The sequence below is a fragment of the Theropithecus gelada genome, chromosome 16 (assembly GCF_003255815.1).
Source record: "Theropithecus gelada isolate Dixy chromosome 16, Tgel_1.0, whole genome shotgun sequence".
Lineage (NCBI taxonomy): Eukaryota > Metazoa > Chordata > Mammalia > Primates > Cercopithecidae > Theropithecus > Theropithecus gelada.
The window spans coordinates 10593579-10605834 of NC_037684.1; the positions used below are offsets into that span (position 1 = coordinate 10593579).

A 12256-nucleotide genomic window follows, 5' to 3' on the forward strand; every position below is an offset into this window, starting at 1 on the left:
CCTGACCAACACAGTGAAATCCCATCTCTACTGAAAATACAAAAATCAGCTGGGCGTAATGGTGTGTGCCTGTAATCCCTACTCAGGAGGCTGAAGCAGGAGAATTGTTTGAACCTAAGAGGCGGAGATTGCAGTGAGCAGAGATCACACCACTGCACTCCAGCCTGGGCGACAAAGTGAGACTCCGTCAAAAAAAAAAAATCGGGAGAAATAGATTTAATAAGATACAGATCTCCTTAGCAGTTGACAGTAATCTCTGAAATATTACATCATAAAAAATAGCATAAAACTGGGCTAGGAGAGGCCAGCAATAGTGAGTTACCTGCAAGCAGAGGAAAAAAGGAGGTGGCCCACATTCAGCACACTTGATATAAGGCTCCATGAGGTAGGAGGAGCAGCCTCGGCAAGGTGGCTTATCAGAGGGATCATCTAGAACAAAGAGAAAACAAATGCACATTTCAGAACACTTTATGGTTATCTTAAGTGCAAAAAGGTGAAAATCCCCAAATGACCACACAAGTAGTGAGTTGAGTTGAAAAGTTCATGGAGACAAGATGAGCTCATTACAAATAAAAAAAAAAAGCAAAAATTATGCTCCTTTTAACTTCAGGGCAGCAATGTTCCTTTTCACACAGCATTTACATAGATATGGACCCTGCAGAGAAATTTACAAGCATATATTTGTTCATTTATTTATACATTTTTAGAGACAGGGTCTTGCTCTGCCACCCAGGGTGGAGTGCAGTGGCTTGACAATAGCTCACTGTAACCTGAAACTCCTGGGCTCAAGGGATCCTCCTGCCTCAGCCTCCCAAGTAGTTAGGACTACAGGCACATGCCACCACACCTGGTTAATTTTTTGTAGAGGCGACGTCTCACCACGTTGCCCAGGCTGGTCTTGAACTTTTGGATTCAAAAAATGTTCCTGCCTTGGCCTCTCAAAGCTCTGGGATTATAGGTATGAGCTACCATGCCCAGTCATGAACACATTTTTAACTGGAAGTTTCATAATATCCCAAACTTATTTTTCCAGGAGCATAAAATGGACACATACCTACACATACAATATAAAGAAAATCTGACAAAATGTTAATGATTGCTGAATCTAGGTAGCAAGCATATAAATAATCACTGTAGGCTGGCCACGTTAGCTTACCCTGTATTTCCAGCACTTTGGGAGGCCAAGGCTGGTGCATCACCTGAGGCCAGAAGTTTGAGACCAGCCTTGCCAACATGGCGAAACCCTGTCTCTACTAAAAATACAAATAGCCAGGGATGGGGGCACAGCCTATAATCCCAGCTACTTGGGAAGTTGAGGCACAAGAATCACTTGAACCCGGAAGGCAAAAGTTGCCGTGAGCCAAGATTGTGCCACTGCACTCCAGCCTGGGCGACAGAGCTAGACCCTGTCTCAAATAATAATAATAATAATAATAACAATAATAATAATTGGCTGGGCATGGAGGCTCACGCCTATAATCCTAGCACTTTGGGAGGCTGAGGCAGGCAGATTACCTGAGCTTGGGAGTTTGAGACCAGCCTGGGCAACACAGTGAAACCCTGTCTCTACTGAAAATACAAAAAAATTGGCCAGGCGCAGTGGCTCCTGCCTGTAATCCCAGCACTTTGGGAGGCCGAGGTGGGTGGATACTGAGGTGAGGAGTTCAAGACGATGGTAAAACCCCATCTCTACTAAAAACACAAAAATTAGCTGGGTGTGGCGATACACACCTGTAATCTCAGCTACTCGGGAGGCTGAGGCAGAAGAATCGCTTGAACCCAGGAGACAGAGGTTGCAGTGAGCCGAGATTGCGCCACTGCACTCCAGCCTGGGCGACAGAGTGAGACTCCGTCTCAAAAAAAAAAAAAAAATTAGCCAAGCATGGTGGTGTGCACCTGTAGTCCCAGCTACACAGGCGCCTAAGGCAGGAGAACTGCTTGAACCGGGGAGGCGGAGGTTGCAGTGATCCGAGATCGCGCCACTGCACTCCAGTCTGGGCGAAAGAGACAGACTCCGTCTTCAAACAAAATAAAAAAATAAAAAATAAAAATCATCATCACTGTACTGTTCTTTTGACTTTTCTATTTAAGTTTAAAATTTTTCATAACAAAAAGTTGGGGCAAAAAAGAGACAACTCCTTTATTTTTTTGAGATAGGGTCTCACTCTGTCACCTAGGCTGAAGTGTGGTTGCACGATCATGCCTCAATGTAGCCTCAACCTCCCAGGCTCAAGTAAGCCTCCCACCTCAGCCTCCTAACTAGCAGGGATTACAGGCACAAGCCACCACACCTGGGTAATTGTTTAAAATGTATTTTCTATAGAGACAGAGTTTCACTACGTTGCCTAGGCTGGTCTTGAATTCCTGGGCTCAAACGATCGCAGGAATTTGAGCTGCCTCAGCTTCCTAAAGTGTTGGGATTACAGGTATGAGCCACCACACTCAGCTAGTGTCTAAATACGTCTCCTCTAAACACATGTCTTGGAATATACTATTTTATATTTGAGTTCGGATTTTTTTTTTCTTGAGACAGGGTCTTCCTGAGAGAGGATCTTGGACTGTCGCCCAGGCTGGAGTGCAGTGGCGTGATCACGGCTCACTGTGGCTTCAAGCTCCCCAGGCTCAGGTGATCCTCCCACCTCAGCCTCCCAAAAAGAGGTACAGACTTGCACCACTGCACCTGGCTCAATTTTTAATTTTTGTAGAGACAGGGTCTCACTATGTTGCCCGCGCTGGTTTTAAGAAGTCCTCCTGCCTCAGCTTCCCAAAGTGGTGGAATTATAGGTGTGAGCCACTGCACCTGGTTCTGAGTGGGAATTTAAACCCAGAAAGCTTCCTCCTTCTCCCATGGTAAGTACATAACACAGTAGATCTTCTACTCCAATGACAGTGGTATGTCTCCAAACTATTAAGACAAGGAGCATAATCCAAACTCTCAAAAATCATAAAAATGCAGATATATGTGTCCTTGGTTGGCCCAAACTTGGCCTCTAGAGTCACGGCAACCTAGCAAAATTGTTCTCTATGATCAATCACAAGAATCTAAAAGAAAGGCTTTGAAGGTAGATGAAGGAATTTAATTTGTTCAGTCTGGAACAGGATTTCTCACATTCTGTAATAGTATTTGCCTCCCTAAAGTCCAAGAAACACTCTTCAAGGTATCTTTCCCTCTTTCAAGTGATGATCACTGTTCTCTTTATTTGTTTTTAAGAAGATATAGAGGGTGGGCATGGTGGCTCAAACCTATAATCCCAGCACTTTGGGAAGCTGAGGTGGGTGGATCACTTTAGCTCAGGAGTTCAAGACTAACCTGACCAGCATGGCAAAACCCCATCTCCACTAAAAATACAAAAATTAGCCAGGTGGTGGGCGCCTGTAATCTCAGCTACTCGGGAGGCTGAGGCAGGAGAATCGCTTGAACCCGCGAGGTAGAGATTGCAGTAAGCTGAGAATGCGCCATTGCACTCCAGCCTGGGTGACAGGAGCGAAACTCCATCTCAAAAAAATAAAAATAAAAAGACACAGAAGAAAATGACAAAAGAAAAAAAAATGTACTCCTGGCAGTAGCTTTCAATTCAATATATGAAATTGCAGCTACTCCATTCCCCCCATTTTAAATTTTAATACAGAAGAACAAATCTTGCTATGTTGCTCAGGCTGGTCTCAAACTCCCAGCCTCAAGTGATCCTCCTGCCCCAGCCTCCCAAAGTACTGTGATTACAGGAGTGAGCCACTACGCCGTGCCAAAAACTGTTGTATATTAAGTGATAGATGCCAACTTCTACCAAGTTACCCTCTTCCTCACTTCCTGTTAATGATATAAGCTTGCTTCTCTCTTGCCTCCAACTATCCTATTTTTAAAAAAGGCATCAGCCATTGAGCAAAGTGTTTTTTTTGTTTTGTTTTGTTTTTTGAGATGGAGTCTCGCTCTGTCACCCAGGTTGAAGTGCAGTGGCACGACCTTGGCTCACTGCAACCTCCGCCTCCTGGATTCAGGTGACTCTTCTCCCTCAGCCTCCCGAGCAGCTGGGACTACAGGCGCACACCACCACGCCCGGCTAATTTTTTATACTTTTAGTAGAGACGGGGTTTCACCATATTGGCCAGGCTGGTCTCGAACTCCTGAAAAGTGGTCTTTATTTATTGTTTTGTTGAGACAGTGTCTCACTCTGGTTACCCAGGCTGCAGTGCAATGGCTTGATCTCAGCTCACTGAAACCTCAGTCTCCCACGTTCAAGCAATTCTCATGCCTCAGCCTCCCAAGAAGCTAGGATTATATGTATGTGCACTATGCCCAGCTAAATTCTGTATTTTTAGTAGAGGGGGGGTTTCCCCATGTTGCCCAGGCTGGCCTTGAACTCCTGGATTCACACAGTCCACCTGGCTTAGCCTCCCAAAGGGCTAGGATTGCAGGCCCAAAGTGATTTTTTTAAATCCTTATGTCAAGAAGCAGTTATTGGGCGGGGCACAGTGGCTCATGCATGTAATTCCAGCACTTTGGGAGACCAAGGTGGGTGGATCACTTGAGCTCAGGAGTTTGAGACCAGCCTGGGGAACATGGTGAAATCCCATCTCTACAAAAAAAAAAAAAAAATACACAAAATTAGGCAGGTGCAGTGGTGCATGCTTGGTGGTCCCAGCTATACGGAGGCCTGAGGTAGGAGGATCACTTGAGCTGAGGAGGTCGAGACTGCAGTGAGCCATGAGCACGCCACTGCACTCCAGCCTGTGTAAGAAAGCTAGACCCTGTCTCAAAAAGAAAAAAAAAAAAGGAATTACTTTGTAAAAGTAATCCAATTTATAGTTCTTAACATTCCAAACAATAAAACTGTAAAGTATGTCATCCACAATTAGCATTTTGAAAAATATTTTTCCAACCTTTCTTCTCTATAACATAGTACAAATATTCAACAAAGGTAGAGGCGAGGCTCAGTGGGTCACGCCTGTAACCCCAGCAATTTGGGAGGAAAAGGCAGGATGATTGCTTGAGCTTAGGAGTTCAAGCCCCCCCCAGGCAATATGGCAAGACCCTGCCTCTACCAAAAATAATAAAAAGAAAAACTAGCCAGGCACAGTGGCCCACACCTATAATCCCAGCACTTTGGGAGGCTGAGCCAGGTGGATCACCCGAGGTTAGGAGTTCAAGACCAGCCTGGCCAACACGGTGAAACCCCACCTCTACTAAAAATACAAAAATTAGCTGGATGTGGTGGTGCGCGCCTGTAATCCCAGCTACTCAGGAGGCTGAGGCAGGAGAATCACTCGAACCCAGGAGGCTGAGGTTGCAGTGAGCCGAGATCATACTACTGCACTCCAGCCTGGGTGACAAGAGCGAAACTCCATCTCAAAAAAGAAAAAAAAAAGAAAAAAAAAGTGGAATATCACACATGATGTTTTGTAGCCTGTTTTTTCACTTGACAATATATTGTGGACATCTTTTCATGACAATACACATTGACCTTCCTTGTTCTTTCTAATGGATAAACAACATTCCATTGTATCAATTATATAACCTAATTTTACTCAGCTCTCCTCTAGGGAGACATTTGGAAATCTGAGGAGGTACCTTTTCGTTGCCACAATGACTAGAGAGCCCCGCTGGCATTCTGCAGGCCCCTAAAACAGGGATTCTAGATATCCTACAATGCTCAATACATTCGAATAAAAACTGACTTTTTTGTGTGTCCTGTGCAACTTTCAAATGTCCCACCATTCAAGTAAATGAAAAACCTCATATGACCTAGAACCTAATTCCATGTTATATATAAAGCAAAGTATTTTTGACAGTTTTAACATGCACTGAAATTTCCAGAAAGGCAATTGTATATAACTCTAGAGGAGAATGTATTTTGTTTTGCTCAGAACGTTTAGTTATTCTAGCTTGTGGTGTTTCTTAGTCACCAACATGACACACTTGAATCACTCTGCATTTGTATATGCACAGTGATGCAACATATGGGTACAAGTATCTAGTACTTATAAATCATGTCTTCTATCGTAATCATGTCTAAACATATTGAGATACATACTGCTATTATAAATTGCACTGTTTTACTATAAATTACTTCTCTTGTATTTATCTCTTTTATAATAGTTAGGGCATTATTATTTTTATTTTTTGAAATTATGTATGCCAGGCATGGTGGCTCATGCCTGTAATCCCAGCACTTTGGGAGGCCAAGGCAAGTAGACGACTTGAGGCTAGAAGTTCAAGACCAGCCTGGTCAACATGGCGAAATCCCATCTCTACTAAAAATACAAAAATTGTCTGGGCCTGATGACGCATGCCTATAGTCCTAGCTACTCGGGAGGCTGCGGCATGAGAATCACTTGAACCCAGGAGGCAGAGGTGGCAGTGAGCTGAGATTGTGCCACTGCACTCTAGCATGGGCAACACAGCAAGACTTTATCTCAATTAAAAAAAAAAAAAAAAAGAAATCATGTATGTATGTAGACATATTGTCTATGTATTTTACTTCCGAATAGTAAACTTGGCAAACTCTGCCTCCCAGACTCAGTGATCCTCCCACCTCAGCCTCCCTAGTACCTGGGACTACAGGTGCATGCCACCACGCCCAGTTAATGTTTTTATTTTTGAGATGGAGTCTTGCTCTGTCTCCCAGGCTGGAGTGTAATGGCGCGATCTCAGCTCACTGCAGCCTCCGCCTCCCAAGTTCAAGCGATTCTCCTGCCTCAGCCTCCAAAGTAGCTGGGATTACACCCACCACCACACCCGGCTAATTTTTGTATTTTCAGTAGAGGCGGGGTTTCACCATGTTGGCCAGGCTGGTCTCAAACTCCTGAGCTCTAGAGATTCGTCTGCCTCAGCCTCCCAGAGTGCTGGGATTACAGTCATGAGCCACTGTGCCCGGTCTCTTGTATGTACATTTCACATCTGTTCCACAGGGTATATATTTTCCTAGAACTAGAATTGTTGAGTGTACAGTTATTGAGCATTTTTTAGGTTTTTGATACACACAGCCCAACTGTCCTTCAAAAGGTATTTCAAATTTTTTTAAAACCTAAGAGAAAGGCTTTTTATTTATCTATTTTTTTCACTGAGATAACAGGAAACAAGAGAGGCTTTTTTTTTTTTTTTTTTTTTTGAGGCGGACTCTCGTTCTGTCGCAAGGCTGGCAGGTTGAAGTGTAGTGGTGCGATCTCGGCTCACTGCAACCTCTGCCTCCTGGGTTCAAGAGATTCTCTTGCCTCAGCCTCTCAAGCAGTTGGGACTGTAGGCGGGCACCACCACGCCCAACTAATTTTTGTGTTTTCAGTAGAGACGGCGTTTCACCATATTGGCCAGGATGGTCTCGATCTCTTGACCTTGTGACCCGCCTGCCTTGGCCTCCCAAAGTGCTGGGATTACAGGTGTGAGCCACCATGTGTGGCCGAGAGAGGCTTTTTCAAAATCCAGGGGCAATAAAGGGTTAATAAACTTGACTACATTAATAAAAAGAAAACAAAAAACTTTTTGGCAAAAACACCATAAGGAAAGTAAAAAAGCAAGTATACTGTAAGGCAACATTTGTAAACACATCAGAAAAAAGCACTGAAATCCCTAGTATACAAACAACTTTTAAAAATTAAGAGGGAGGCCAAGGTGGGCAGATCACCTGAGGCTGGGAGTTCAAGACCAGCCCGGCCAACATGAAGGAAACCCCGTCTCTACTAAAAATACAAAAATTAGCTGGGCATGGCAGCGTGTGCCTGTAATCCCAGCTACTAGGGATGCTGAGGCAGGAGAATCGCTTGAACCTGGGAGATAGAGGTTGCAGTGAGCCGAGATTGCACCATTGTACTCCAGCCTGGGCAACAAGAGCGAAACTCCGTTTGGAAAAAAAAAAAAATTGAGAGGGAGAATAAAAGACCAAAGATTCTGCTGCAAAAGACACAAAGATAACCTGGGAAAAAAAGACATAAAATGGCCTTAAACATATGAAAAAATGTTCAGCTTCATTCATAAGATAAAAATTAGAACTACCCTGACATATAATTTCTCACCCATCAGATTGGCAAAAGTTTCAATGCCTGACAATATAATCAGTCAGGCTGTGGGAAAATAGACACTCTTTTTTTTTTTTTTTTTTTTTTTTGAGAAGGAGTTTCACTCTTGTCGCCCAGGCACAATCCTGGCTCACTGCAACCTCTGCCTCCCAGGTTCAAGTGATTCTCTTGCCTCAGCCTCCTGAGTAGCTGGGATTACAGACACACACTGCCATACCCAGCTAATTTTTGCATTTTTAGTAGAGGCTTCACCATGTTAGTCAGGCTAGTCTCGAACTCCTGACCTCATTATCCACCCGCCTCAGCCTCCCAAAGTGCTGGGATTACAGGCCTGAGCTTCCGTGCCCAGCCTGGGCACTCTTACATATCACTGGTGGGAACAGAAAACAGTACAACTCCTATAGAGGGGGATTATCTTTTGACCCAGCAATCTCACTTCTAGAAATTTTTTACCATGAATATACATTTCCAATAATACAAAAACATATATGTCCAAGGTTATATATTAAAATATTAGATGTAATTGCAAAATACTACTTAGATGTCCAAGTATAAGCAATTATTTGAATAATAATATATTCACACGAGGAAGTATTACGTAACTATAAAAAACAGAATGAGGACAATCTCTACCAACTAACACAGTATTTCCAGGAGATACTATTAAGTGGGGGAAAAAAGTACAATCCTGGTGCTGACTGAAGAATTTTCTTAAAAGTACAAAAGAATATATATATAAAAAATATGCTATCTTTCCTGTAAGAAATTAAGAGGCCAGGCGCGGTGGCTTGTGCCTGTAATCCCAGTACTTGGGAGGCCCCGGCGGGTGGATCACTTGAGATCAGGAGTTCAAGACCAGCCTGGCTAACATGGTGAAACCCCGTCTCTACTAAAAATACAAAAATTAGCTGGGTGTGGTGGCAGATACCTGTAATCCCAGCTACTCGGGAGGTTGAGGCAGGAGTATCACCTGAATCCAGGAGGCGGAGGCTGCAGTAAGCTGAGATTGCAGCACTGCACTCCAGCCTGGGTGACAAGAGTGAAACGCTGTCTCAAAAGAAAAGAGAAAAGAAAAAGAAAAAAATTAGAGTAAAAAACAATCCTCTCATCTTTGCTAAAAGGATTAAGGGACAGGTTAAACCAGAAGACAATGAAGTTGGTAAGTACAAGGGGTTGAGGGCAGGGGATAATGGAATTAATTGTGCTGATGTTGGGAGCCAGGGTTCTCACTGAGAAGAGACATATGAATAAGGAATTAATGCAGACAAGAAAAAAGCCCATGATGATGAATTAGAGGTATTAATGTGAACTGCTGATTTCCTAAAAAGAAGTATATGTGTATGTAAATGTATATGTGTGTATGTATACTGGCATATATGTATACAGCACATAACATGCATATATTTCCTAGTTCTGTCAGCCAAAAGGGCCAAGATGCAAAAATATTCCAGTAGATGAAAAGATCTTGGTCTCTGACATGACTCCCTTGTAAAAGCACCAGGACTCCTCAGAGAAGTGGCTGATTCCAGGGCAGGGGAGGTACAGGATGCACTTGGAGTATTTAGTTATGCCAAAAAGGATGGAGATGCTAAAAAGAAAAAAAATACGATGAGGGTATGATATAAGGATATAGGAGCCCATTTGAAGGGACTCCCAGTGGCCAAATTTGGAATAATCCGAGAACCTAGCTAATTATGTATGCTAATAAATCATAAATCATTGAAAAAATAGGAATTCCTGTGTCCATAAGAAGTAAAAAAGTGAACAGATAAAGAAAATGTAGTACATATACACCACGGAATACTTAGCAGCCATAAAAAAGTAATGAGATCACATACTCTGCAGCAACATGGATGGAGTTGGAGGTCATTATCCTATGCAAACTAACGTAGGAAGAGAAAACCAAATACCCTCTGATCTCACTCACAAGTAGGAGCTAAAAAAACAAGAACACACGGACACAAAAAGGGGAAGAGAAACCAGAGCCTTCTTGAGGGTGAACTGTGGGAGGAGGGAGAGGATCCAAAACTACCTCTCGAGTGCTATGCTTATTATCTTGGTGACAAAATAATTTGTATATAAAACCCCTGTGACAAGCAGTTTACCTATATAACAACCCTGCACATGTACCCCAGAACCTAAAATAAAAACTAAAAATGCTAACTAGTAAATGTGGAGAGAGCACGAGATTTGCAGGGGGGAAATCATCTTTTTGCAACCTTAATAGTAAAGATTGGGCCAGGCATGGTGGCTTACGCCTATAATCCCAACACACTGGGAGGCCAAGGTGGGGACATCGCTTGAGCCCAGGAATTCAAGACTCCAGTGGGCTATGATTGTGCCACTGCACTCCAGCCTGTGTGATAGAGTGAGACCCCATCTCTTAAAAATAAAAAAAATTTAAAAATTACACATATATATAAACATACACACACAGAGAGAGAGAGAGAGTGCACGCAAATGACGAAGCAGATGGAGTAAAAGGTTAACAAAAGTTATGTGGGTATTGTTTGTATTCTTATTCTTGCAACTTAAGTTTGAAATTATTTCCAAAAAGAAGTTTAACAATTATTTTGGACACAGAGTTGAGGTAACTGTAAAATGAAACACTCCCAGCATTGGAGCAGTCCACTTAGATTTCTCCATATGTAAAATGAAAGAGTTGAACTAGATGTGTCTGAAGACTCCATTCTCTCCTAAATTTATATTAGGAGTATGACCAAAGAGTAAATTAGAGCTTCTTTAAGAAATTGTTCTGTCAGGCTGGGAACAGTGGCTCACGCCTGTAATCCCAGCACTTTGGGAGGCTGAGGCTGGTGGATCACCTGAGGTCAGGAGTTCAAGACCAGTCTGACCAACAAGGTGAAACCCTGTCTCTACTAAAAATACAAAAGTTAGCTGTGCGTGGTGGCGGGCACCTGTACTCCCAGCTACTCGGGAGGCTGAGACAGGATAATTGCTTGAACCCAGGAGGCAGAGGTTGCAGTGAGCCGAGATCATGCCACTGCACTCCAGCCTGGGTGATGTAGCAAGACTCCATCTCGAAAAAAACCACGAATTGTTGAAGAGGAAAAACACCCAAAAAGTACTTTTCTGATTCTTCTCATTGGGATACTACCAAACATCTAACAATGGAATTTCTATTTCTGCCAAATCTCATATATTTAGAATCAGGGAAGAAGAGTATAGTTTTTATTTTTTAGCGACAGATTCTTGCTCTTGTCACCCAGGCTGGAGTGCAGTGGCATGATCTTGGCTTACTGCAGCCTCTGCCCCCTGGGTTCAAGCAATTCTCCTGCCTCAGCCTCCCAAGTAGCTGGGATTATGGGCACCCGCCACCACCCCCAGCTAATTTTTGTATTTTCAGTAGAGACGGGGTTTCACCTTGTTGGCAAGGCTGGTCTCAAACTCCTGACCTCATGATCTGCCCGCCTCAAACTCCCAAAGTGCTGGGATTACAGGTGTGAGCCACCACGCCTGGCCAGTATAATTTTTTTATCCATAGTTAACGGCTACTTGAATTTACTTCACACGTACTCCATAATTCTCTACATTATTCTACTGTGGTTTATTCTTAGAAACAAGTTCCACATCAAGGGGAAGGTGGGGTGATATTTCCTTTATCTTACCACTGACACATTTCTTATCAAGGTGCCTGAAACATGTTATTGGTCTAAACAGAAATCCCATGGCTTTTCTAGGTTTAACTATAGGTTAATCAGAATATGCCTGGTCCATCTCAGCTTCATTTTCTTTCTTTTTTTTTCTTTTTTTGAGACGGAGTCTCACTCTGTCGCCCACGCTGGAGTGCAGTGGCAGGATCTCGGCTCACTGCAACCTCCGCCTCCCGGGTTCATGCCATTCTCCTGTCTCTGCCTCCCGAGTAGCTGGGACTACAGGTGCCTGCCACCACACCCAGCTAATTTTTTCTATTTTTTAGTAGAGATGGGAGTTTCACCATGTTAGCCTGGATGGTCTCCATCTCCAGACCTCGTGACCCACCTGCCTCAGCCTCCCAAAGTGCTGGGATTACAGGCGTGAGCCACTGCGCCCGGACGCTTCATTTTCTTCTAAGACCCAGGATCATATGTTTGTGTCGTGTGTTCAATGGGTAATCAATATGTATTAGTTGATTTTATTTTGATACTCATAATTCCCTTAGAATCAGAGTCAAAGGGCTTTATTGCCTAATTTCATTGTTTATTTTTCTTCCTTGATCAACTTCCACTCCAGTTTGCTATTAATAGTC

General features: G+C 43.3%; 1 protein-coding gene across 1 annotated transcript in view; it reads right to left on the minus strand.

The window, feature by feature from the left end:
* The window catches only part of TADA2A (transcriptional adaptor 2A), a 72322-nt gene that overhangs the window by 54626 nt on the left and 5440 nt on the right, over window positions 1-12256 (minus strand). Inside the window, exon 3 of the mRNA XM_025363539.1 lies at window positions 323-429. Within this exon, the coding sequence (XP_025219324.1) occupies window positions 323-429 (107 nt within the window). The remainder of the gene's footprint in view (window positions 1-322; window positions 430-12256) is intronic.